Source organism: Rattus norvegicus, chromosome 14 (assembly GCF_036323735.1).
Source record: "Rattus norvegicus strain BN/NHsdMcwi chromosome 14, GRCr8, whole genome shotgun sequence".
Taxonomy (NCBI): domain Eukaryota; kingdom Metazoa; phylum Chordata; class Mammalia; order Rodentia; family Muridae; genus Rattus; species Rattus norvegicus.
The window spans coordinates 79,227,255-79,254,598 of record NC_086032.1 but is presented as its reverse complement, the minus strand read 5'-3'; the positions used below and the strand labels follow the sequence as shown (position 1 = coordinate 79,254,598).

Sequence of the window (27,344 nt, the reverse complement as noted above, 5' to 3'; positions counted from 1 at the left end):
GCTGAAGGGCATCCTGCAGGACCAGCTCCTCACAGGGAAGGCCCAGGACAGGGCCAGACAGCCTGCCCATTCTCAATCCTGGCCTCCATCCTGCCCCACAGATTCTACCAGAGTCCAGCCAACCAGCCAAGCCTAGGGTCTCCCAATGAACCAGTCTCCATGAGGCATCTTGTGATGTCACACTTTTGGCTCTGTGGGGTGGGAGAAGAGTCTCAGCCTATTTCTCTAGGTGCTGGGCTATTTAGTTGGGCCCTGAACGTCTCTGAGCTATAGGTAATCCTGAGAAGGGATTCTAGCTTTCTCTTCTGGCTTAGGGAACATTCAGGACAAATGCAGAGACTTCCAGAATACTAGTCTTGGCCACCTTCTTCAGCTGCCTCTCCCCCAAGAAGGGAAGTCTGACACTCACTCATGAACTGGGCATCAGGCGTCCCAGGTCCACTCATGGATTCATCGATGGGATCCCATGGGACCCTGAGAGTCCACCTGGAGTAGGGAGAAGAGATCTATGTTGTAGAATCTCGGTCGGGGGACAGCATATCCTCTAGACTGCTTAGGAGCAATGGCCACTGGGGACACACATGAATCCCACCCCACCTTCAATGTATCTGCCCAGATGTGCAGCCCTGAGGCTTCTGTGTGTAGTGCTACCCCTAGCTGGGTGCCTCACCCTAGGGGATACTGCCAACTGTTACCATGGGCCCTGCAGATCCTCCTCCCTTCCCTGCCTCTCTCTTAGGGCAGGCAGGACCAACAGAGTGTGAAGGCCTGTAGCCTAGGCAAAGGCCTGAATTTCAAGTCTGGGTCTCCTGGATTTTCATCTGCTGTGTGGCCTGGTCAAACTGACCCTGCCTTGGAACTCAGCTTCTTCAGAAATCTTGACTGATTGCTACAGGCCCTCTTCAGAGCATACTGTATCTCTGGATGGAACCGCCATTAGTCCCAGTGCATAGGGAGTATTCCAGGGAGAAACTCCTTCCTTTCCCCAAGAAGAGCCCTCCAGCCACAGCTGTTACTTCAGAGGCATTGTTACCTAGGAGGTGGAGTTTCTCCTTTAGCTTTGGTGGCCAGGAAGTTTCTAGCAAGCTTGCACTCTCTGCACAGCAGTGAACAGGAGTTCTCATGTTCCCTCTCCTCAAGACCTCTGACTTTATTTCCTTTAGTCTTTCTTTGTGCAGACTTCTGTGTCTGTACCTCAAATGTGACCCTCCAAAGTGAGCATGGCAAGTACCACTTGCTCGATTCAACTCTCCCCTTTCCTCCTGGTCAGTAAAGCCCAGGAGACGCCATTGCTCCTCCAAGAAGACAGACACCTGACTGTACTTCCAGCCCCACTACAGGAAGCAGCAGGAGGGCTCAGAGAGAGGGCTCTGTCCTCTGCTGTCTCATACGTCTTTCTGGACACCCAGCATCTACAGATGGAGTAGGGTCTATGAGGTCCCACACACCCCAGGGCCTCAGGATAGTGACTCCAGCTTGGTACTTACTGGTGAAATGGAGTCAAGGGCTCTGGCTCAGCCTCTACTGCTTCTGCTTTGGAGGACATGCTGGGTGTGGGGGATGAGGAGACTGTTTCCACAACTGGTACTCCCAGAGTGACCCCGGAAGCCCGTCTGAGGGTCTGGGGGCCCTTCCCTGCACCTTGGGGTTCCTTTGTCCTCCTCACACAGTGGTCGGGACACAGAACGAAGAAGGACCCTTTGAAAGGACAGAGGTGGTCATCAGGGTGATTAGCAGGATAGTCATGGCTCTGTTAAACAAGAAAGCTGCCAGTCTAGCCCCAAGATCCACAGTAAAGAGAACAGGGCCCTGTGTGGGAGCCCACTCCACCCTCTTTGTCTCCTGATACCCATGTCTGGAGGCCCAAAGGAAGTCCCAGCCTCACCTCAACTGAGGCTATGAGGCCAATTAGGACGCACTCTGGGCCTTAGTCCCCACCTGCACGATTCAGAGATAGAGATGGGATTCCCGTGTCCCTTAGTGCGTGGAGGGTTACTAAGGAGCTTTGCCTCATGTCCACCCATAGCGAGCCCTGATGGTCCTTCCTAGGGACTCAAGGCCCTCCCTTATGAGGCCAATGGCTCAAGTTGGGGGGGGGGCAAGAATAAGTATGGCAGGCCAAACCCTTTCTCCCCTTTCTCCCCACATCTCAACTTTTGGGGAGCCACAGACATTTTTAAACCAATGACAGTGTATAGGGCATCTTATGCTAGTATGCCTCCCACCCAAGACACTCCTATTTCCCTACAGTGTCCCCATCCCTTTGTGATTTAACCAAGATCACCATTGCTGCCTACCTTCTTGTGCGAGAAGGCTCTTGTGTGTCTGCTTCAAGGCATCCTTGTTTACATATATGAGGATGGCAGTCTCCTCCTCCTCACTGGGGGAAAGCAGCCAGAAGGTCTGGTCCACCAGCAGGTTCTCCAGGCAGTGATGTGTGAAGCCTACAAAGCCAGGCTTGTCACTGACAGGCTCCAGGAGGGGCAGGGGACCCCAAGACCTCAAACACCAGACCTGGAGAGGACCCTGATAGACTATTCTTCCCTGGGAATCTCCCAGCACCTCCACACCCTATGGGACCCTATCTCGCTGCCCTAGCTGTTAGGGTTACACCTGCACACCCACTATATCATCTGGCCTTGTTGTGCCTTGGGTTTCAGAGGTGTCAAGGGTGCAGAGCCTTTCAGGCACTCAGTGTCATGGCCAGTGCCCTCCATGATGATTTCCATCAATCCCGCACTCAGGCCTGTGGGATGCTGGGTGTCACTGTCTGTCTGCACAGGGACCATCCCTTTATCAAGTACTGCTTAGCTGGAAGGCATAGCCACACTTCCCTTATAAGTCAGGGCAAATGCAGAGAGAACCCTCCATTTTCAAAAACTGTGAGTGGACATTGAGGACAGGAACTAAACAGGCATTGTCTTCTGGATGGTACAGTCCCCAGTGGAGCCTAGAGGGTGGACGGACAAAGGACAAGCTGACTCATGAGACTGAGCAACACATCAACTTCTGGTGGCTCCTCCCCTGCCTGCCTGGAGTGCCAAGAAATGTGACTCAATGGCCTTCACAGAGACACAGCCACAGGGGTGAACACACCATTGCCATCTACAAAGTCTTACAAACCACACTAGAAAACAACCACACAACTGATTTGTTTTTGGTTTGGTTTGGTTTTTCCAGACAGTGTTTCTCTGTGTAGCCCTGGCCATCCTGGAACTCTCTCTTTAGACCAGGCTGGCCTTGAACTTAGAGACTCATCTGCCTCTCCTTCCTGAGTGCTAGGCTTAAAGAGTGTTTGACCACTGCCCAGCTAAAATCTCATGGTTTAAGTAAACCTGTGTTGGCCCACAGGCTGCGCGTAGCTCACGGGCTGCAGGCCAAGGTCAAGACAGCAGGCATACAAGGGTGTGTCGGGTGCAAGAGTCCAGCCTCCCTCTGAGAAATGCAGGGAGGGACCACAAAGTTCCATATCCTGCAGCACAGCCCTGATCAGACTGGCCCACAGGGTTTTTGTTTCTGTTTTGTTTTTTTTTGTTTGTTTGTTTTTTGTTTTTTGTTTTTCTTCCTTTTCTGGAGAGTCTAGGGTGATGTGATGCCAGGGTCCTCCAAGAGGGGGCAACACAAACTACTGTAGGAAGACGGCTGTCTTACCAAGAGCATGATAGGTGGAAAACTTCCAGATTTCTTCAAAAGTCTTAAACGTCACCACGATCCGGTCCTGGTCACTGTGGATGGACAGCAGCCTGGCTGACAGTTCCTTAAAAGGAAGAGACAGTGAGTGAATGAGAACATGCATCCAGCCAGATGTGTGCTTCTGGAGAGAATTTACAGGACAGCTCTCTGATTGGGGTGACAAGTGCAGGAGTCGGGGGTTGGGGTTGGGGGCTCACATTTCAAAAATGAAAGAAAAACAAGGCTACTTTTTGTTTAAAACCCACAGCCTGTAAGTAGTCAAGTGGGATCCAAACCCGGGAGTTAGCAGCCCGGAGACGGCAGTTGTAGAGCAGATATAGGGCCAGAGGCTGCACTAGGGGCTCGATGTCGGTTATCTGATATAGCGGCTCACTGAAGACTGAGGACTGACTCACTCCAAGTACTCGGGCCACTTCCCGGCTGTCATTCTCCAGCAGGCGGAGTCGGCTTCTCAGGGTCTGCTGTAGGCTGGGGCTCCGCAGTCCACTCTTCCGCCTCACAGCCAACAATTGCAGGGTGAGGTCTGAAGGAACAGGAGGTGGGTGAAGCAGTTTGTCTGGCCCTGATGAGGCAAATGTTCCCCACCAGCTTCCAACCTTCAGCAGAGGCCTATAATCCTCCAAGGTGCCTGTAAAGGCATGGATAGCTAGCTATTCCCTCAACTGATCGTGTCATCCAGTAGGGGACAGGACCCTGGGCTACTGCTTACCTCTCCAGCCTCAGTTTCCATAGCTGTGCCTGCCCTGCCCAGGAAGAAGGGGATTCATGTTCTATTCCTCCCGTGGAGCAGCAAAGAGCACCCATTCAGCAAGGGTCCCTCAGTAACTGTAACCTTCAGCCTCCCATTCCCACGGTTCAGCCTCAGATGTAGGTACAGCTCAAGCCACCACCACAGGGATGCCAGGCACTCTGAAGCCTAGCTCTTTCCTATCTTCAGAAGGGCCCCACCTTCACACCTTATCAATCTACCATCTGTACCCACCCTTGCTCCCGACCACCCTTAAGATGCATTGGCTGGGGAGGAGCAACTGAGCTGTGGCTTCCCTCAGTGTTCTGAGCTCCACACAGACAGAGCCTTGTGCACTATGACCTGGCCTGGCTCCCAGCCCTGTAGGGTAGCATGGTCTGATGGGTCTTTCTTCATGATGGATAATATCCCATTTGTCTGCACTTTGCCTGCAATGACCACCAGCCACTTGGGGGTGCAGGGAGGGCTCTTAAGAGCTGCTCAGTGTGACTGAGATACCAACCTTTTCATATATTCCAGTAAATCTGAATACAAGTTGCCTGTGTGGTCAGTGTCTCCACCCCCAGAAAAATAAAATCTGTTGGTCCTGTGTGGACCTCTCTGCTGCTTCAAGACATCAGGGCCCTACCCGCCCCAACCCCCCCACCCCTGTTGTCCTCTGTTGGCTGGCTGCCATCTTGCCTGGCTCCTAATCTGGGATGGGGCTCCCTCCCCCCACAACCATCTTCTCTAGTGACTCTTGTCCCAGATTCCTAGCTCCTGAGCAGACAATTCTTCTGTTCCCGTGTTTGGAAATGCTGAGAAAATTGGCCCCCTGACTCTCAAGGTCCAAGAAGAACTGCCAGTCCTTGTCAGCAGCCTCCTGGGGTGGGGGTAGGGCTGTTCTCTCCATGGAGGATTCCAAGTATGAGGAGGTAAAAGGAAGGAGAGAGAAGGGGTTTGGGGGGGGGGTGGTTCTCACATTCTTGGGACGATCCCAGAGCACCTGCCTGTATCTTCTGGCCTGGGGATTCTGATATCAAAATTCTTACCCAAGGCTGGGGAGGTTCAGAGGCTGAGCAGTGTAGAAGCCTCTAGAATCTCACATTTCACAAGGCTGTGACCCCTACAAGGGCAGGCTCTGCATTTGTAGTCCCAGGGTAGTTCACGCACCCCAAGTGACTACGGGCAGCACTCACCACCCCAAAGGAGAGCCCAAGGATGAACTTCACAGTGAAAGTTAAATTTAATCACAGAGCTGAGCTCTCAGGCTCCCCACAGCTGGAGACAACAGTGAGGCTCCAAGGACAAGGGGAGCTCCCTTCCCCCAATTCTGCATGCAGTGCTCCCCAACAGTCCTCAGTAGATGCTAGAATAAGGAAACTGAGGCAAGCACAGGCTGACCCTGGCCTCCCAGCCTTTTTGCATGTGGAGACATTTAGAATCTGAGGCCTTTCCTCTCAGTACTCTGAAGCAGGAACATAGATAGGTTCCAGATCACAATGCAGGAAGCCTCAAGCCCCAAGGGGGAAAGCCATTAGTGGATGCTTGTAGGCTCTCCAGGCTCTCTCTGCTTGCTTATCGTGTGACTTGGAGTGGCCTTTCCCCAGGCCCATGTGTTGAAGTCTTGGTCTTTTGCTTGTGGTGTTGAAAGATGGTGGGCCTTCAAGAGGTAGGTAGGATCTACTCTGGGTGTGGTGGCTTATGCCTATAATCTCAGCACACCGGAGGTTAAGGCAGGGGGATTGCCTCAAGTTTGAGGCCAATCTGGTTTACAGAATGAGATCCTCTCTCAAAAATACGAAAACAAAACAAAGCAGGTAGGGAGGCCTGAGTGGGAGAACGGAAGGAGATGCCAGGAACTGTGTCTTCTCTGTCAATTTCCAGCCATGAGGCATGTGATGTTTCTTGACACATGCTCCTTCCCACTGTCCAGTGACTCTGCCCATTCTCTGACTGTCCTTTTTACCAGATGTCTTTCTGCACGAAAGGGCAGTATGTCTAAAATTGACCCCACATCCAAAGCAAGGGGCCAGCCAGCAATGACAAGCAGGAAGCCCATTCTACCTCTGTTACAGTAATAGCCAGGGACACAGACACCGCAGGGTTGGCCTATTGTGAGGCTCAGGCCCTGGTGCTCACCTGTCGGATACACTGCCATTTGATTGGAAGGGGGTTCAGCAGCTTGCCCAACCATGCCACAGGGAGGAGCAACGTCTGCAACACACCAGGTGATTGTGATTAGAGAGGCAAACGGTTCTCCAGACAACCTAGTCCCTCAGGTAGAGGGGTAGGAACTCCCTGGACTCTTTTCTCATCAGTCACCCAGGATGCCTTCACAAAATCCCCCAGGTGGGATTGGCCTAACACCAGGCTACAAGAGAACAGCCTGAAGCCTGCAACCCAGTTCTGGAATTCAACATGGGCATCGGAGTGAATCAAGTTCTAGTCAGTCAGGGCTTCTGCTTCAGAACACTGCCCACATCCCAGGGCTCTGCCCACCCTCCAAGTTCAGATCCCTGACTCCTTCCCCTTTACCAGATGTCTTTGCAGATGCAAGGGTAAGATGTCTAAAATTTGCTTTCAAGCAATTCAGAAAAAATTAGCATGTCTATATATATGCATACTCAGAGCGCAGTGCAGTAAACACAGATTCACATTCACTGATGGGGATGAGGCCATTTACTCTGTTTCTTGTGACTTCTGATGTGTCCCACCCCCACCCCCAAGACTCAGAGCTGAGGTTGTTCTATCCACTGAGCAATCTTGCTGCTGGCAGCCATTTGAGCCTCCCAGGGCAGAAGTTCATACGCTGGATTGGCTTGTTTACAGTTGCTCTGGTACCATGGTATGGGTGGTGGTGGTGGTGGTGGTGGTGGTGGTGGTGGTGGTGGTGGTAGGCTTTACTTTATAACCCAGCATTTCCAATTCCTAAGCACCTCAAAAACAATGAAGAATGGCGTCTGTACAAAGACATAAGCCTGAATGCACACAGGAACTCTATTTACAGCATCCCAACCAGGGAAAACAGGCAGGTGAGATGTCTCCCCTGGTAAAGACACTTGCCAGTGAGCCTGATAATTTACATTCAATCTCTGGGACCCACAGCCCAGGCCCTGAGGGGAAGTATCTCCTCCGAAATGGTCTCCAAATGCTTCCCAAGCTCTCTCCCAGCTCTGAGGCTGGCAGTCTTCCCCTGGGTGGCCGATTCGGGTGCTGACTGTCAGGATTTCCCGGCTTATCTGCACGTTCCCTTCTGTTTTTCCTGCCCAGGCTTCTCTAGAAGGAGAGCTATAGGGAGCTGTGGGTCCTTCAGGCCTTTGCCCAACCCAACCCTCCCTTCCTGGGAGGACCATTTCCTGTTTGTGAGTCAGTACTAGACCACCAGGCTCTTCTTCCTCTTTAGCCGGGGACAGAAGGATCAAATGACAGGTCTAAAATCTGCAGGTGCCCTGCCTCCGCATAGCAGGAACTGAACCAGACCAGCCTGGAAGGTTAGGGCTCTCTTTTCCTAGTATGCCATTCATTCTGTGTCAATCAGAAGCGACTGAGCATGTAGCACTTGGCTATCCCTGCCAGAGACAGGGCAGCTGAGCATCTCTTCTATCGGGGCCCAAGGGTGACAGTGATGGGGTTGTTAGAGTTGCTAAGGTTTTCCAAGTGGGTGAAACTGAGGCCCAAGTCTAGCAGTAGCCTATGGACAACCATGAGGAGAGCCAGGCCTCCAGGAGTACAGCCCATCTGGTTTCTACATCTTAGCACTCGACTGCTTGCCTGGATAGTCACATAGCAGGTGTTGGAAAAGGCTCCAGTCCTGGTGTGGTCCCTGACCACTATAGAGCCTGGGTCTTGGTTTGCCTTGTGGGACGGTACTCCACCCTGAGTAATGGAGAAGTCAATGAGGACAAGGTGACATAGCACTGTGCAGGCTCAGCCATCCAGAGGAGCAAGTTGCCCGGGGGCAACTTTGCTATCACTGAGGTTCCTAGGGAGGCCCCTGGTCAGCCGAGGACTCCTTGGGCCTACCTGCACTGCATGTAGCCTAGAAGCATGGATGACTTCAGGACTGATCATCTGCTATGGTGGGGGAGGGGTTATCTGTATGCCAGAGGATGGCCCTTTGTGCTTAGCCCACAGTGTGGCTAACCCAGTGGGACCAGTAAGCAGTACCAGGGTGCCCGTGTCAGCCCTGTTGGCATGGAGGATTAGAAGGATGTATACTGGATGGAGAGGTGGACATGAGAAGGTGGTGGGCTTCAGCATCTGTACTCACCACCTCTGACTGTTGTTGCCTCAGCCTCCTCAGGCCCTGTTCTCTCCTGACTAGTAGGTAAGCCCATGGATATACTCTGGATCTTGTCTTCCAGGCTACAGCCTCCTGGAGGCTCCTCAGGGCCCTGCCCCATGGTGGACAGATCCTCAGAAGTCGCCTCCTCCTCCCTGAAGCTCCTCATGACTCACAGTGGCCTCAAGGCCAAGAGCTGGGCATGTTGCTGGCCTTCTGTGGAGAGAGGACAGTGGTCAGCAGAGAGTCCTCTTAGTGACGTACATGATGTTGCTGCTAGCCAGGTCAAGAGGAGCAGAGACTGGCAATACAGGGTACCCAGCGCCTCAAGATTCAGCAGTGGGCTTTGTTTACCATAGGTGACCAGGACAGTCTGGTGACACAGGCTTCTGCACATCCCTTCCACACCTCAGACCATCTCGCCCACATCTTCAGTCCCTCATGTCTGCCGTGCTTTTCCTATGGTAGGGCCTCTATACAGAGGCTGCTATTTTTTCCCAGAGAACCCAAAGCCTTTGCCAAGTGAATCCCCATGCAACTTTTCAGTGCTTTAACTTGGCAGTTTCCTCCCCAGCTCAGTCAAACAGCTGAAGTAGGCTTCATCACCATGCACCAACATGGACATCAAATCGAAATCACCTCATGGACCAATCAGAGGTCCTTGCATATAATGTATGGGGGTGTGGCGTGCCTCCCTTCTTGGTCTCCAGGAGGTCTCTAAGAAATGGCTCAGAGTCTGACCTGAGATACCTGCTCAAACATCTTTGCAGATGATTCAACACTGTACAGGAGGCTGTGGGGACAGAAAGGAGCCCGGGTTTCCACCAGACATTCGGAGATTCTGGTTTTCAGGTGTATAACCACACACCTCAGCTAGCTAGGGCTGAGGGAATTTACTCAAAGTGGGAAGAAAGAAGGAAGAAAAGGGAGTGAAAGGGGGAGGTGGGGTAGTGGTGGAAGGAATTGAAAAAGAAGGGAAGAGGAGAGACTGCATCTCACTCTCCCTTGACACGTGACATGTGTAGGTGATAAGCTCTATGATGAGAAGACAGGGATGCCCAGCCCTGGAGATAGCAGGATGGTGACTGGGTAGCTGGAAAGGAGGGAGGCCCATAGAGAAGAATCTTGTCTTCTGGGGAGAAGACAAGGGGTTGTAGAAGCTGCAGCCCCACTCCCTAGAAGTGGCCTCGATGAACCATCTAGCCAGCCACCCACCTAGCCACCTGCTGTCATGGAATCCAGTAGGTTGGTTTGTGGTCAAACCCTTTCCATTCTACAACTGTGCCAGAAGGCCAAGATCTGGGATAGGCAGATAGGAAGGAGCTATCTCATACCAAAAGCACCAAGGGATCTTGCATCCGTGCAGACATCTGAACACCTCAACACTCAATCCCAAGGGAGGGGGAGGGGGAGAACCAACAACAAAACAAGACTTCAGGCACCAGAGGCCTGGCATGGTCCAGTTCTCCAAAACACAGGGACAGAAGTATGTACCAAATCTGCCCTCCTGTTCCCCCTGTCTTAAGGCACCATCCATGCCTGAGATCCTCTAGGGTATCCTTCAGACTTTGGCCCTGTCAACCTGACCCCAGCCTAAGTCTGAGCCTGGGCTTCTGTCCTTCCCTGCCTAGTTCTGCCAAACTATCACCCTGGTTCCTACCATTGCAGAAGCCCACTGTCTTGCCCAGGTCTGCGAGGGCAGAAGGTACCTGCCCAAGGAGTAGGTGACCCCTCATTTTCTCTGGTATAACATCAAGGCCCTCAACCAAGCACTTGATCCAATCTCTTGATGAGTGAGACCCTAGTTTGTAGGGTCTGTGGTTCCCAATCACTGGTCCCCACACCCAAACTCACCATGTCCCACCCCAGTGTCCTTACTGTTTTCTCTCTGCCACTTACAGCCCTCAGGTGTCCCTACCTGCAGGCTGGCCAGTGTCTCTACAGAAGCTGAGTGAAGCCAACTAAATTTACCATCCCTAGGCCGGGGGTGGGGTGTGGGGGGACACTTAGGGCATTCCAGGGTCTCACAAAGACCTGGGGTTGACTTAAGCTGTTTCTAGAGAAACGGAAGTTCCCGGCTAAGGGAACTTCCCACCTGCTCATTGAGGCCCAAACTCTGCAATCACAGTGGGACTTCAGAGCCACAGGGAGGAAGTAGGCACTCTCTAACTTGCATGGAGCCACCTCCTTCCTCACGGGCCTCCCTCCACGAGCTTGCTTGGCCTGCTCCAGCATCAGCCCAGCCCCAAGTGGTGTCCAGGAGCCTCACAGGTACACTTGCTGAATCAAGCAACCAAAAGTAGCCTGAATAGTCTCTTTCTGGCCTTTGTCTTCTGCCCAGGTGGCAGAAGCGTCAGGTGTCCCCAGGTAAGCCACCCCAGGCTCTGACCTCCACTGCACATCTAGTTTACTGCTGGAACATGGAGACCTAGGGCCGATCTCAGTGGAGGGTGAAATGTTCTATGCCTCAGTTTACCCACCCATAAAATGAGAACAAAAACACCCACTCATAGGATATTGGGGAGATCAAGCAGATAGACAGCATGCTGGTTTACAGTACAGTAGGCTGGAAGGAGAAGCCTTTGTGGTTGGCCCTGCCTGTGTTCCAAAAGATCAGGTCAGAGACCCACCAAGGTACATCCCCAGTCTCTGCTTTTGCAAGGCTGTTGAGACTTTGCCTGGAGGTGGAGGTATTCTCCAGTCACACTAACCAGGCACTTGAGAGTGGGGACCCGATTGGAAACAGGTGGTTTCAGATGAAGTTGACCTCAGCAGGGTGTGGTCCTATTAGATGTTGAATGAGCGTGGCCCCAAATGGACTAGATGGTTGTACCAGAATAAAGTGAGTTCTCTCCCTGGTGCCTGAGGTCTCTCTGGAGAACAAGACACACAGAAGAGGAGGGAGGGCACAGGACACAGAGGCAGGGGCCATTCAGGGACAAACAGAGGCTAAAAGAAGTGGAAGACACCCCCTGCCTTGGCAACTCTGGAGGCCGCACCCTTGTCTCTGACTCCTGGCCTTCAAACCCTAAGAGAACAATTGTGTCGTAGTTTGTTATGGCAGCCATGGAACGTGGTGATACCCCGAAGGATTCCCTCCTTCACCTCTTACCCATAACAGGCCACTTGTGATTCCACACACTTAAGACATAGGCACCGTGCCTAATGCAAGAAGTTCTGTGAAATCAGCAACGTGTTGACAGTCACACGGAGGTGGCACCGTTCAGCATCCTCCTCAGTTGTGATCCTTAACCTCATCTCAGAGGATGAGCCCTACCCCACCCCATCGCGGGTGTGCAACTCAAGGTTTGGCCCAGCCAGGGTCATAGCAGCAGGGACTGCAAGTCAGGTGGTGGGAGTCCCGTCCCTCAACCTGAACACAATTAACCTGGATCCTTGTCCTACTTGCCAGTAGCTATTCTTCATCCTTGTGTGAGGAGGACAGAGAGGACAAGGAGGGAAAGGAGACTCTAGAGCCTGGAACCATGAAGCAGGCTGTTCCCTGAGGTCTCCAGAAACAGTGGTCATGACTCTCGTCAAGTTATGCATTTCAGGGCTGGAGAGATGGCTCAGAGGTTAAGAGCACAGACTGCTCTTCCAGAGGTCCTGAGTTCAATTCCCAGCAACCACATGGTGGCTCACAACCATCTGTAATGAGATCTGATGCCCTCTTCTGGTGTGTCCGAAGACAGTGACAGTGTACTCATACATAAAATAAATAAATCTTTTTAAAAAGTTATGCGCTTCATTGGTTAACATAAAGAAACCCAGAGTGGCCTCAGAGAGGCCAGGTCATAGTCACAGGGGCACCATTTAACATGCTAGTACAGTCGTGCTTGTCGTGGCCTGGAATGAACCAAGGCTAGGGTTCATCATTTGGGACCCAGTGGCTTTTGAATCCTACATTGCCGCTTAACTCCCATGATCTATCTGGTCCAGCCCTCAGGACACATTTGCAAAGGGTCAGTGTGAAGGCCAGTGTCTCCAGTCACAATTAGCAGTTGGTCTCATCCGAGCAATCCCGTTGGTCTAGCAGAGCCACAGTGTGGTGAGTGCCAGTCTCCAACAGCTCTCCCCAACCCCAAGCAAGCCAGAAGAAAAGAGGAAGGCAAAACACTATTCTTAGTTACTATTGTGGCAAAGCCAGGCTCTACCGATTCCAGTACACTCAAACAGCCCACACGCTCCTGTCCAGAGCCCCCTTACCAGCATCTGTCCTTCAGTAAACTTCCTTCCAGGCTCAGGAATGCAGGTGCCAGGTGGCCACTACAGACTCGGCTCCTTGCTGACTGGCCTACAGGCTGTCTCCAGCTGGCCTGGACAGGCAGAGTCCGCCCACAGCCGGCTGACTGCTCAGTACTGCCACCGCCCCCTGCTTCCTGCCCCACTTCCTCCCTGAGCCTAGGGGCCTGGAGACCTAAGACAGGCTAGGGTGCTGTGGCAAGGATTTCAGTGGCCAGTTGATCATTAGCTCCTTGTGGACCAGAGCCAGGCCCTGTCCCTGCCTGCCTACTGCCAGCCCCGTGCTCTGTGGTGAAGGCTGGGGACACCCTTGGTGCTGAGATTGGGGAAGTCCAGAGGAGGCCAGCCCTCTGGCCCCGTTAACCCCAGCCCAGCTCTCTGTTCCCTTTTCCCTTCTACACACATGCATACACATGTAATACAGACATGTGGGTGGCCTTAGAAACATGTACACAGACCTAGCACACATGTCTGCGCGTGCACACACACACACACACACACACACACACACACACACACACACACACACACACACACGTTTTGCTTTTCACTCTGTTGCTGGCACTATCTTAGCCCACTGATTCCAACAGGGAGCATACTGGAAGAAGAAAGGGCCTAGTTTCCCTTTCAGCTCAAAAGTACCACATTGGAGCCAAGCTTGTGGGGGCAAATATTTTACCTTCCCACAGCCTATAGCCCTACCTGAGAATGTCCCAAGGCCCAGATTCAGGCCTAGCTTCTGTTCTTAGGCCCTTGCAGTGTCCACTGTGAAAGATAGGGCTGGTCTGTTCCCCATACTTACTAAGTGCTGTAGATATCTCCTGCCTGTCTCCATTTGTGAGGAATTCTAGAAGTATAGGTGCACTATGCTCTCTCTCTCTCTCTCTCTCTCTCTCTCTCTCTCTCTCTCTCTCTCCCCCCCCCCTCCTTCCCTCCCTCCCTCCTTCTCTTCCTCCCTCCCTCCCTAGAGAATGATGCCCCCAGGATGCTAACCTTCTACCAGCTCGATTTTTCTGGGAGCTGTGTCAATAGAGGCCCCTGCAAGCCCACACCCATACATGGGTCTGGAGGCATTTCCTCTCCCGGCTATTGTCCCCACTGCGCGCCCAAACCAGTATCCTGTTTGTCTCAGAAGCTGCTCTCTTGGCTCATGGCCAGGGGGATTTCTGAGAGCCTCCCCCAATATATGCAGGGCATTCCAGGGCCAACCAGCAGGGGCAAGTACATTTCTGATCCAGGATTCTTCAACAGGATCCTCCTAAAGTCTGTACAAAGCAGAGACCACATGACTCTGACTTTCAGAGGGCCACCCAAACCCCAGCCTGACTCCCTTGAAATCCTTCTGCAAAGACCTGTCACTGTCCTGAGCCTCAGTTTCCCCTCTGCAAAAGATAGAGTTTAGCTCTCATAGTTTTGACCTCTGACAGGGCTGTAGTATGTTCAAGTTGTCATTGCTACGATGCTAATCCTTTTGCTGTCATGGGGCTTCCTGACAGCCCAATGAAACTGTCATCCTGGTGTGCCCAGAAGGTTTGATATCAAACAGACTTAGAGAGATGTATTCCCAGGGTCCTCCAACTCAGGCCAGCTCTGATACCAGGGTCCTCGTTCCCTGATCCCCTCATTCTTTGGTGTCTGTGTCTAGACAGAGACAGCAGGCTCTATTCCTAGGAACTCCAAGATTCAGGTCCTACCCTGGAAGGTAAGGGCTCCAGATTATCTCCAACTCATATTTTGAGCACCAAGAAAAATGGCACCAAGTGGCCCCATTCCCCTTGTCTGCCCCTCCTCATCATATAAGTTCACAGGTCCTATCAAGATTCATTAGGCACTCAAGTGACCAATGGCCAGTTGCTCCTCACCCTGCCCTACTTCTCCTTACTCACCTGCTCCAGGAAAGGAAACTACATGGAGTTATATGCACACTATCCCCGAGGAGGACTCCCTGACAGAAGCCAGCCTTCTGAGGTAGGCGCTCCTTGCCTGTCTTTCAGGCTGTTCAAGATCTAGGCCAATGAGGCCAGAGGTTCGCACTGAATGAAGCCAGGAGCACAGCTACTGTTGTGGACTATCCCCATGGTTGTAAGGTACAAGAGCAGGATGCATCTGAGACGTGGGGTAGAGCCATCCCTGGGAGACTGAGATGCTACAACACCACAACAGGAACAAAGAAAGGTTCTGGGCCTGGCTCCCTCAGTAGACTGTAGGCTCTGAGCTGGTACTCAGTGCTCTTGTTCTCCCCAAACATACTCTGAAACTCTGATTGCATCCCTCTGGATGGCATCCCCTGTGCGGCACACTCAAAAGTCTCCTTGGGGACAAGTATGCCATTGGAACTTCTCTCCTACCTATGGGAGAGCCCACATCCTGCCCACCAAGACTCAGCAATGGCTTGAAAACCCAAAGTTGTGATAGCCCACTGAACCGACTGACACCAGGATGCCATGACTGACTTGACAGTGATGGAAGACCTCCGGGGGAAGACCAGGAAGACAACAGAGATAGGACTTTGTGAAAATGGACGATTCTAGGCCAACTTCCGGAGGGAAAGTTGACAACAATGGATTTTGAGGACTCTCCCATAGGACAGATGAACTCGGAAAAAAACATTTAAGCCATGCGTGGTGGCTCATGCTTTTAATCCCAGGACTTGGGTGAAAGGCAGGTGGATCTCTGTGAATTCAAAGCCAGCCTGGTCTACAAAGTGAGTCCAAGATAGCCAGGGCTGGTTACACTGAGAAATGCTGTCTCTAAAAACAAAACAGAAAGAAAAAGGAAACCCACTTAGGCCTAGCTGCATGCCAAAGGGCTGAGCCTCTTGTAGTCACTCACTCCCTAACACAGGCAGCTAGGTGAGGCTAAGTACCCCGCCCTGCAGATAATCTGCAATGGACTCCAAATGTTGAGCTCAGGAGAGCAGAGGCCTCCAGCAGAGCCTTAAGGTCATTCTAGAGCATGAAGACAAGCATACTTTAAGACTCAGAGAAGAAATGCAATTAGCTTTGCTGACCACCCAGGTCTGATGTGACTCTGCCATCATCACTGGGCATCAGAGAAATGGCCAAGGTAGGCAGGGGCACTATCCACCACCACTTTACACAGCAGGGGACCAGGTCTGGCCTGTGAGTGTGCTCTGTCCACTGAGTCCTAGAGGCAGCTTCGGTCACACTGGCCTGAATACCAGTGGCTCACTCAAGAGAGGCCCGTGTGACAGACTGAGCATGCAAAGGCTCAATGCGGGGCAAATGCCAGAGAAGATATGGGTTGGATGCTAAAGAGATGCTGGGAGCAGCTGACTTGAGGAGGATTCAGGAATACAGACCTTCTCTGCTCCACGTGGGGGTGGGAAGCAGTCACACCGAGGAGAGAGACAGTAAACCATTGGTTCTCTCACGGGGCTCCAAATGGAGATGGTTGGGTGACAGGTAGCACATGGGGAAAGCGGCTTGTGGAGAGAGCCACCCTAAGCCCCTCACACAGGAAGAAAGGCTTTTGATGTGTTTTCATTTCAAGGGGGATTCTTAGAGATCAGCCCTTCCTATTTGCAGGTATAGCTTTGGAGATGCAGCCTCGCCTGACCCTCAATGCCAAGACTGCCTAGCCCTGAAACCCATTTGTACCTCAGCAGAATGTCCGGTATCTCAACAGAACGGCAGACTCCAACCACACCTTTAAGGCAAGCTCATCCCTGACCCCAACCCTTACCCTGAAGAATGGGCTTGTGGGTCTGGAGCGTCCTGGCTGGCATCCTCTGCACACCTATGAATCCGTTCCTCCATGTGTGCTTATACGCCACTAGCTGGGCCAGCAAAACTCTGGTGCTGGTGAGCAGCTGCTGTGTGTGCGCACATGGACAGCTCCAGAACCCTGTCTGCCCAACGGGTGCGGATCTGTTCTTGTGGCTCTGGCCACTAGAGCCATCCCTGGATTTCAGGAGCTGCTCTTTGCAAAACAAGGGAAGGGGGAAATGGGCTCTCAGGCAACTGAAAACTACTCAGGCCAGATGGGCAGACAGACAGGCCACCCACACTGAGATTCACAGGAAGCAGTTCCCATGCCACTGCCAGACCAAAGACACCTGCTCCTAGGAAAGGACGGCCTCTGCCTGGGTAGTGACACTGGCCAGTGAGGTCCAGTATTGTCAGTAGCACCATCACCCTTTAGCCTGCAACTTAGCAAGTCCACAATCACCTCTCTCCCTTAGATGAGCGGGAGTAGGCTAGGTCCCACATGTGTGACACTGTAGGGCAGCAATAGGCTAGGTCCCATGTGTGTGACAATGAGCCCCTTCAACAATGCTCTCTATCTTGGGGTGAGGCAGTCATAGGAAGGGTGAGGGTCCTTACACCTCAGAGAGGGAGATGAGTATACAGGAAAGAAGATGGCTTTGGAGCTCTTCTTCTCAGTGTCCAGGTTGCCGTGCCACAGCCATAGTCCCAGCCAGCCTGGCAGCACAGGAAAACAGCAGCAGTGAAGAGTAGAAGTCTCACAGGATAAGGTCACAGAGCTGGGAAGGGCCAGGTCCTTAGACAGTGTGGCCTATGGCTCCTGAGTACACAGAGGAGTGAGAGTGGAGAGTTCTAGACTGTCCAGACAGTGGTGGCACAGCCTTTAATCCCAGAACTCGAGAGGCAGAGGCAGAGGCAGGTGGATCTCTGATTTTGAGGACAGCCTGGTCTACAGAGCCGAGTTCCAGAACAGCCAGGGGTACACAGAGAAACTTTGTTTTGAAAAACAAAAAATCTAGTTAACCAACAAGAACAAAAAGTTCTAGACTGGGACCTTGCGGGTGCTTCACGGCTGCCACTTTCCCAGAAAGCTTAGGGAAGTCTTGTCCCAGCTAGTAGATACAATGCCAGGACAGACACCAGGTCCTGAGCCTGATGGGTTCTCACTTCCTAGAGCCCCCATGTACCTGAATCATGGTGCAGGCCTTGCTTGGAATTCCTGGCATTTCCTAGAGCCCAGTCATCCCTGGGATGATTTTGACCATGGCTTATGCAAACATTAACCAGTCCAAACACACACTTCCCCTGTACCTGCGTGAGGAACAAAGTTGTATCAGCTAAGACCGCTTTCTGGAAACTGAGGCCCCCTAGGCCACATCATTGCCCTCTAAGGTGAGGATTTCTGAAGCCTCGGGCTTAATGGGGTGTAGAGGTAATAGCCATGCAAAACCTCTGGTTGTTATGAAGGCACAGCCCAACTTACTCTCAGCCACTTCTCATTTCTCCACTCCTAGCCAAGTCTCAAGTGCTGGGCACCCTGTCGATGTACTGCTAGACACACACCTCAAGCTGCCTTTGCTTCAGTCATGAGCCCAGTGTCAGCTGTGGATGCCAGAGGTCTCTGCCTGGTCTCTCCAACCAAGCAAACTTCATGTACCCTGTCCTCCTTTGGTCCTGCTCTGGTGACAGCTGCCTGGGAGGGGATTACTTAGCTCCTATGTTCTTTCTTGCCTCCTGTGAGGTATGGTGCTAGAGAGACAAAGACTGAATAGCATCTGCCAGCAGGTCACCGCTGCATGGTCTGAGCAGCTAACCTCAATGTGATGGGCACACCTGCACCCTTCACAACCTAGGAGCCCAGCTGTGATGTTTCCCAAGTGATGTAATGGGGGAGTGGTTAGAGGGATGACTGCTTTGATGCCAGGCCAGCTGTGTACTGTGGGGTCTTCTCTCATCTGCCACAAGGAGGGGGCATTACCTCTGTTAAGCACTATTCATACACTACAGACAACCTGGTGGCATCGATCTCCCACTATTCACCCCGCACACAGCTCTCCTCAGAGGTGACTGGGAAAGAACAGATTCTGGGGTTAATGGCTCAGGTTAGTCTTCTGGGTAGCTACTTCAAACTCAGCCTCCAGGTCTGCCTGGGCTCAGCACCTCTAGGCATGAAGGAGGGGACCACGAAGAATGTCAACATGAGTACTGTCAAGACATTTCTGCAGGGGCAAGAGTAGAGGAGATGGACCAGTGCTAAGCATCAGAGATGTGGCTGAGCCACATAGCCTGGACCACCCAATGGTGCTCACAGTCAAGTGGCAATGACTACCATGGGAGACAGACAGACAGAATAGCTCCACCCCCAGGGCTGGCACAGGGCAGGCAGTAGGCTGGGGCATCAAGTGACTGAATCTTGGCTGTAGATGGGTGGATCTTGGGCTGGAGGTGGGGTGCCCAGATAGCTGTGGCTTAAGAAATGTGCCTGAATACATTTTCTGGAAGGGTAGGAGATATACAGATGGACGTGGAGTAGCTGGTGGTGCCCGGAATCAGAGGGTACAATTGCTGGACTGATCAATCAACCATGAGTAGATAGATAAATGGATAGGCAGCTAGATAGATAGAAAGATATGTAGAAGAATGGATGGGTGAGTGGAAGGACAGACAGATAGACAGATAAGTGAATGAATGATTGGTGTCTCAACAGGTACCCACTGTGATATGACTATGTAAAGAGGATGCAGGCCCTAACTGAAAGAGGACCCAGTGGATTTGGCTAGAGCAATTTGAGCAAGAAAATGAAGCAACATTGGATGAGAACCCAGGGTTTAATATCTGTTCTCGGTTGTCAGAGAGACTCCATCTGGAATTAACTGAAGCCCATGTGGCTAGGTAAACCCATGAGAGATTCTTCTTTTCTTTTCTTTTTTAAGGTTTATTTATTTGTGTAGTTTATATACATGAGTGTTCTGTCTTCATGAACACCAGAAGAAGGCATGAGATCCCATTACAGATAGTTATAAGCCACCATGTGGTTGTTGGGAATTGAACTCAGGAACTCTGGAAGTCCATGCCCTTAACTGTGGAGTCATCTCTCTAGCCCCGGGATTTCTTTTTTTTTCTTAATTAAAAATCACTTGGAATGGAAAGATCCATTTTTAATCCGGATCTTCTGAGGTGGGAAGATCCACCTTTAATCTCAGCCACACCTTCAGCCACATGGAAGGAAGAAGCATGTCCTCTTTGCCTGCTTGCTCTTACTCTCTCTGACAAGCTCACTCCTTCACTGGCATCAGAACGACTCCAGCTTATACTGAAGACGAATTGAAACATCCAGCCATGTGGCCTGAAAAAATACTTCCAGATGTTGTAGGAATGACTAGGGCACAAATTGTACACCAGTCTAATAGAGTCCCCTTACATATGCATATTATATATTTAAAAGTTATATTCATTTTATCATTTCTGTTCCTCTAAAGAACCCTGACCAATACACAAGGTGTGAGATAATGTCCCTGAATCCAACCTGGTATTAACAAGGCTGGCTAGCTACGTGTGGTGCTTTGAATAAGAATGGTCTCTACAGGCTTATATTTTTGATTTTTGGTTTTGGTTTGGTTTGGTTGTTTTGTCGTTGTTGTTGTTGTTGTTTTGGGTTTTTTGAGACAGGATTTCCCTGTGTAACCTTCACTGTCCACTGTCTTCTGAACTCACTCTGTAGACCAGACTGGCCTGAATTCCATCTGCCTCTGCCTCCCACTGCTGGGAAAGGCCTGCTCCGCTACCTCTTGGCCATAGGCTTATATATTTGAATATTTGGTTCCTAGTTGGTGGACTTTTTAGGAAGGATTAGGAGGTGTGGCCTTGAAGGAGGTGTGCCAAGTGGGGGTGGTCTTTGAGGTTTCAAAGGCCCACAGCAGCGCCCAGAGTCAAGCTCTCTCTGCCTCCTGCCTGTGGATCAGGGTGTGAGCTCTCAGCTACTGCTCCAATGCCCTGCCTGCCTGCCTGCCTGCCTGCCTGCCTGCCTGCCTGCCTATCTGCCTGCCCTCGTGCTCCCTGCTGTGATTGCATTGACTAACCTCTGACACTGTAGGCAAGCCCCCAATTAAATGCTTTCATTTGCCCTGCTCAGATGTCTCTCCACAACAATAGAGAAGTAACAAAGACACTAAGTAAATGAAGTGCACGAGGGGCCAGCTACCTAACACATTCCACAAATGTTTGTTGCTCCCCTACCACACAGCAAGAGACCTGACAATCATTCCCTAAGCTCAGCACACATAGGGAGCTCCCCAGGACAAAGCAGAGGGGATCAGAGCAGCCTTATCTCACAGACCCTTGGCCAGCAAGGGGCCAAAAGCAGAGTCCTGGGAACCTACTGCCCAATCCCACAAACCCAGACAAATCCTGTTGTGTATGTGGAACACAGAAGGCGGGGAGGGGACAAGCGGGTACACCACTCCGCTTGGCAGTCAGGAAAGGCTCTTAGGATTCTATTCAGAGATGCTTGAGCAGGGTCTTGTAGGGTGGGTGGCATCAGAGTGCTGGGCAATGTGAGTCTCACGGTGGACAAGTACTGAGTGGACTTGACAGAGGAGCGAGGTGGAGATGAGCAGACGCGGTGGTGAGAAACATCTGCAATGGCAGCTCCAGCCCTCTTTTACTCCCGAGGTTCCATGGCCCACAGTGGAGACAAGAAACTGAGTAGGTAACAGATTCCCCCAGATACCTACATCAGAGCGATTGTCATCAAAGGGGACTGGCTTCCCCATTCCTGTCTACTACCTTAAAACATGACGTGATGTTGACTGAGCCCAAGACCTCCTGTAGTTCTCTCAGAGGCTAGATTATCAACACTGACGGCAGTCACTACATCTTTGGCCGGCAGCCAAGATCAGAGTGCCACCAGGTCACCAATACTTGCAATCACAATTGCATTCACCTTTGACCAGCAGCCTCATTCCTGGGTACTCATTTTCAGTTTGCTGCCTCTGGTATGGGGACAGGCGCCAAGCCAGCTGTTGACAACACGGGCACCTTGGACATAGCCTGGGTGTCAGATAAGTCACACTCCCTTCCGCACGGCATAGCAAGTGCAGTGATAAAGAACCACGACTTTCTCTGTGCGCCCACGAGGTATGCTGTGGAGACACATCAGACAAGAAGTGAGGCAAGAACAGTCTCCTGCCACCTGGACACCCCAGCACACTCCTCTCCTCTGCACGGAGGAGACCAACCCAGGCAGCAGAGCGTGGGGCCAGCAAAGGAGCTATCTGTCACAGGGGAACTCAGGGGACTTTGGAATGAAACCATCTAATGACATCGTGGCGGTGAGGGTGGCAGGCACTGTGGTATTCTCAGCACAGCACAAAGAGTGAACCTCAGTGGACACACGAATCAGGAGGATAGGGGGCACCCCAGGACATGCATGGTGGACCTTGTCAGAGCTGGAAGGGGGAGGGGGCTCCCGGGATAGAATAGGACATTTGGGGATTTGAATGAGGAGAGGCCTCCAGGTGAATTAACATCTGCACTAGATCCTGAGTGGATGACCCATTGGGTTGGTCGCTGTTTTGTCATTTGAGACAATGCCTCCATAAGATTGGCAACTCTGCAGGACCTTGTTCTGATCAGTGATAGATGGGAGTGGTACCAGGTCTTGGCAGGTGATCCTGGGGTATTTAAGAGAGCAAACTGGTAAGTCAGGGTAGTGTATACCTTTAATCCCATCACTCAGGAAGTAGAGGCAGGCAGATCTCTGCGAGTTCAAGTCCAGCTAGGTCTACATAGTGAGTTCCAGGACAGCAGCACAGGGAGACCCTGTCTCAAAAAAAAAATAGAAAGAAAGAAAGAGAGAGAGAGAGAGAGAGAGAGAGAGAGAGAGAGAGAGAGAGAAAGCACCATTTCCCCATGGCCTCTGCCTCAGTTCCTGCTTCCAGGTTCCTGCCTGGGCTCCCCTGAATGATAGGTGACTACAGCTGGAAGATGAAGTAATGCCTTTCCTCCAGGAGTGACTTTTAGTCCTGGAGTTTATCACAATAGGAATAATGACATCCCTGCACGATCCTGCATGACAGGAGACACCAACAACAGGGGACAGGGACTCCCTATCCTGCCTTTGTCTGACATATTCTAAATACTGAAGTCTATATGAGTCTCAGTCAGGAGCAGGCATTTGGAGGGAAAATGACCGAAGCCTGGGGATAGCCACTCTGGATGGGATCTGAAGGACCTCCTCAGGGTCACAGGCCAGCCCTCCTGGACATGGCTCTGGGTCACACTTCATGCTGCTAACCACAGAAGCTTGGGGCAAAGCCTAGAACTCTCCTACTGTCCTGAAGCATCAGGGAAACTGAGGCAGGCTTTTGAAATAGTACCCTGTTCCAAATTTGTGTAATTGTGAGCTTCCGCTCTGCTGGGTTTCTGGAGGACAGAGACCCACCCTTCACTATGGACAAAGTTCTGTTGAGGTCAGGCTGCTACTACAAAATGCACACAGACCACACATGCTCCAGTCCTCCGGGCGGGAAGAGAGGACACATACCTGGACTTAGGACACTCACAGACAAACAGATTCTCAGGAGGCCTACCCCCTTTCTCTAGGGCCTCACTGGCCTCCTCAGCTTCTGTACAAAGTCCACACACTCACCAGCCCTGGCAAGCCTTAAATTCCAAGGGCTAAAAGATTCACTCAGCAGGAGTACTCTTGTGTCCTGGCTTGGAGAGGTGAGATGGGGGAGGGTGTCAGACCCCTTCTGATCACTGTCCTACTGTCCCCAGGGGCTGGCAGTTGGCAGGAATTTCAGCCCCTGGGAGGAGAGGGCTGTGCTGGGTTGAAAGTGCAGAGTTTGAGAGCAAAGCACAAGATCCCCATGTTTGGTGCTGGTGTCCAGCAGGTGGGGGAAACATATAAAGGCGGTCAGCATCCCGCCCTCAGACCCCAGCCCAGGACTCCTGCTGTGTCCACAGGGTGTCTAGTACTGTGGTCACTAGCCACATGCAGACGCTGCTCTGGGCAGCCAACAGTACACCCCAGCATACAGAGGAGGACAATGAAGTTCAGAGGAGTAGAGTTGCCCAAAGACACTCACTCAGACAGCAAGTGTGAGATGAGGACATCAGCCTGGGACTGAGGCCAGAAGATAGCACCAGCTGCCTCTAGGACTTCACCATTCCACAAGGCACCGGACCCAGTCCGGCTCTTAGGATAGTGGGGAGACCACACCCTCCACTTCATACCTCCTGTCAGCCTTGCCAGGGCCTGGTTCCACTCACTTTTCAGACTGAGAGATACCAGGGCCCCTTTCCTTGACCACAGCCACCTGAAACCTCTCCTCTCTGCTGCTCCAGATCAGACCGGTTCAAAGGCTCCCCATCCCAAGCTCAGCCTCTCTAGTCCTCACCTGCTCTCACAGGTGAGCAGATTGTAGGTCTCTCCTGGATCAAACCCAGCAGGACTTACCTTGCCAGTAGAGCAGCTGCTGCTAAGGAGAAAGGTGGGTAGGGGCCCTCCGGGCCTCCTTTACCTTCACTGGGTAAATGTCTCAGGCCCCAGGAGGCAGCAGAGCAGGCCCTGCCCAGGCCACTGGGCTCCAATCAGACAACCTGAGTCATAGGCAGACTGGGCCCGCCCTGCTGGGAAGGGGCCAGCCTCCTCCTGACCTTCCTCCTCCTTATCAGCCATGAGAAGAATGTCAGCTCCTGGTCAGCATTCCCCTGGTGGGTGCGGAGCAGCAGTTTAAGAGCTCTTCCCAAGGTTTTGGGATACGAGAGGGGCCTGTACGTTAGAGAATAGACAGGCAGTTGGGACAGGTACCGGAGGAATGGCTGTTCTAGGCTGCAGGCAGCTCAGCCACTCTCATGCCTAGTGATTAAAGCTGGAGCTCAGAAGACAGACTTGGGAGTTTAGCAAGCCCTGATTGAGCACTTACTGAACAGCTCCAAGGCCCCGTGTAGCGCCAGCAAAGCAACAGCAAAGGTGGGCAGATCTCCCAAGTGGGGTGCAGAGAAACTATTCCCAAACATGGAAGTCCCTAAAGTTAGATCCTGGGCCCTACACTTGCTCTGTGAAAGTGACAAATTAGAATTCTTTTTTAAGAAGTTGCTAAAGGATCCTTGTCATCAGGTGAGTCTTTGAGTCACTGCTCTAAACAACACTCCTGCCCATGGTGGAGAATCAGCAGGTGACCATCACCGTGGCTGTCACCATCACAGGGCATCCCTGCCCCCTAGGATTCCCTAGCCACCAGGGTGGGGCTGCTGCCTCCAGGCTGGCTGGGTGCCACCGCCAAGGATGTTTCTCAACCATTCTCTGCATCCCCTTTTTTCCTGTTTGGAACAGAAGAACCCAAGGAACCCCAGCATGGGGGAGTAAATGCATTAGTAAAAGCCAGAGATTTGCCCTCCTGTGGGTGTGCACAAACTTGGGTGTGCACAAGCTTGCATACAGCTCCTACCCCTGTGTTTTTTTATCAGTCATCCTTCGGATTCTAACTCTCTTCTTATTGTTGTTTGTATGGGGGTTGGCGGGGGGGGGGGGGCAGCTTCCCAGGGAGGCAGGAAACACCTGATGCAGCTGGCCACTCAGTCTTCCTCACCTGTGTGAATGGACTAACAAACCAATGCGATTCCAGCCGTGTGGTGATCTCTTTGCCTTTATCTAGGATCTACATGAGACTTGCCCTCAGATCTGTATGGATACCATGCACTCAGCGGCCCCTTTCACCGTCCCTCTGGACAGGGCTTGCCTTCCTCCCTGCTGCACTCTGTGTGTGCCCACAGTTCCAAAGCTGCTCCAGGACCTGGGATTCTGCCAACCCTAGCCATCAGCAGTCCAGCTCTGCAGTGCAACCCTAGAGACTTCTCTCACACTTAACCCTTACCCAGACTGCTGTGCTGCTGGCTGACACCTCTGCACAGACACATATGGCTGAACCTAGGTGACTTAGGAATCATCCTCTCCCTCTAGTGAGGCTGACAGGAACTGGTGACCCTGGAGTGCACACTTTCATTAGCACAGTGGTCCAGCCTGGAACCTTAGAAAAGCTTAGTCCAACCTGCTCTCCCCCTCTCCAAGGCTTTGCATCACCAGGCACCTTGTTGGGTGTTTCCCTTGTGCCTTCAGTTTGGGTGTCTCCTGACCAACAAGGTCTTCAAAGCTGTCCCTTTTCCGGGCTCACAGATTGGCTGGAGCAGTGGAATTGCAGGAAGAAATGCCTTCCCGGAAGGCCCGAAATAGGGGTGGGGACTGCAACAGAGCAGTCCTCGTGGCTTTGACTTCACAGGACTCTGAAGGGTAGGATCGTGAAGCATGTTTCTGCTTGGAGGCCCAGTCCTCTGCCTCCCTGACCTGACCGGTCCCCTCACAGGGCCCAGCCTCATCAGCAGTCCACACCTTTGCTCCCAGCTCCATGGCAGATGACACATGCCTCTCTGAGTTTAGGTTCTGCTCTGTAGAGTGGGAGGGACTGGCCCTAACATATCCTTCTGCCGGAGCCCTATGGAACTTCTGGCACTAAAGCAGGTGCCCTCCTTGCCCTCTGAATTGTCACAGCATCCTGTATAGTGCCCCTTTCCTTGTCCCCAGGCCACTGTGTGTTGAGAGGCACAGCAGAGGGGCAAGCCATGAACCATGCCCCTTCTCATATTCCAGAGTTCTGGCTGTCCTCTCTGAGTCTGAGTATCTCTGACTGAGATGGGTCAGGCCTGTTTCCCAGTCTGCTGCCTGAGGCCTGCTGGATTTTTGCTTTTCCCAGTCTAGTCTCTCAAGGAGTCCTACACTGCCCTGATGCAATCAATCAATCAATCAATCAATCAATCCCTCCATTTGAAGGCTGCATCTCTGTCTCTAAGGAGTTTTCTGTCAAGGCCTTGCAGTTCCCCAACTCTGGCCTGTTACCTACCTTACCCTCAACTGCCCTGAAAGGCCAAATCCTTCCAAGGAGTGGGGAGATAGGTTGTGGGGGATTAGGAGACTTTCTTGGGTCATACAACGGCTCCTGGATGCCACTTGTGTGACCCAGGAAGCCAAGTTACAGGCTAGGTGGGGCAAGAAACCGGAGAGAGGCAGGGCTCATTGTAACTTGCAGTGGAACGGTGACTCCCTTCCCTTAGGCCTGGCCCTCCAGAGTCCCTGTTTTAGCTAGCTTCTATCTCTGCTCCTAGCCTTGGCCTCCGAAGGGCTGCGCAGACACCTCTGTCCTAGACAGGAGTGGTTGGAGTCACTACTGGATGTGAAGCAGAATGACCAGTTAAGCAGCTGTGGAGAGCAGTTTTTTAGAAGGAAGCAGGTTCCCTATAAAGTGGTTAGGCAGACCATACCTTTGGCAAAAGGTATTGTGCTAGAACTACCCACATTCCAGAACCAGGTTAACCCCAAATCTGCCTTCAGTGACTCAGCACCACCAGCCACCAAATTCTGCACATTTCCACGTGTTGCATGCCCTTCATAAAGCACTGCCACCACCTCCCACCTGTCTTTTTCTCTTGGGTCCCCCCCCCTAGAGAAGTCCCCCCAAATAAATCTCTTGCATGATGTCTGCTGCATGATGTGATCTTTGAGGCATTCCTCGGCCTTGATCTGCTGAGGTACCCTTCTGCCAAGAAACTCTAACACTTTGCTGTCTAGAACATTCTAGAATCCAGAACAGTCTAGCAAAGAAAATTCCAT

The 27,344-nt window shown here is 52.1% G+C and overlaps 1 protein-coding gene across 12 annotated transcripts in view; it reads right to left on the bottom strand.

The window, feature by feature from the left end:
• Sh3tc1 (SH3 domain and tetratricopeptide repeats 1) overlaps positions 1–24,277 on the bottom strand; it is a 44,301-nt gene extending 20,024 nt beyond the window's left edge. The window contains exons 1-10 of one of the 12 annotated variants that reach the window (XM_063273148.1): positions 24,138–24,254; positions 22,394–22,495; positions 21,618–21,816; positions 8,694–8,921; positions 6,563–6,637; positions 4,089–4,216; positions 3,652–3,757; positions 2,298–2,444; positions 1,488–1,698; positions 410–486 (exon numbers count right to left, since the gene is read on the bottom strand). In XM_063273148.1, the coding sequence (XP_063129218.1) occupies positions 410–486; positions 1,488–1,698; positions 2,298–2,444; positions 3,652–3,757; positions 4,089–4,216; positions 6,563–6,637; positions 8,694–8,874 (925 nt within the window). In that variant the 5' untranslated portion in view covers positions 8,875–8,921; positions 21,618–21,816; positions 22,394–22,495; positions 24,138–24,254. Of the gene's footprint in view, positions 1–409; positions 487–1,487; positions 1,699–2,297; positions 2,445–3,651; positions 3,758–4,088; positions 4,217–6,562; positions 6,638–8,693; positions 8,922–12,911; positions 13,360–13,940; positions 13,964–21,617; positions 21,817–22,393; positions 22,496–24,137 lie in introns of those variants that run through there. The other 11 variants (XM_006251126.5, XM_063273149.1, XM_006251127.5 and 8 more) reach the window with 11 other exon arrangements.
• Between the last annotated feature and the right edge of the window lie 3,067 nt (positions 24,278–27,344).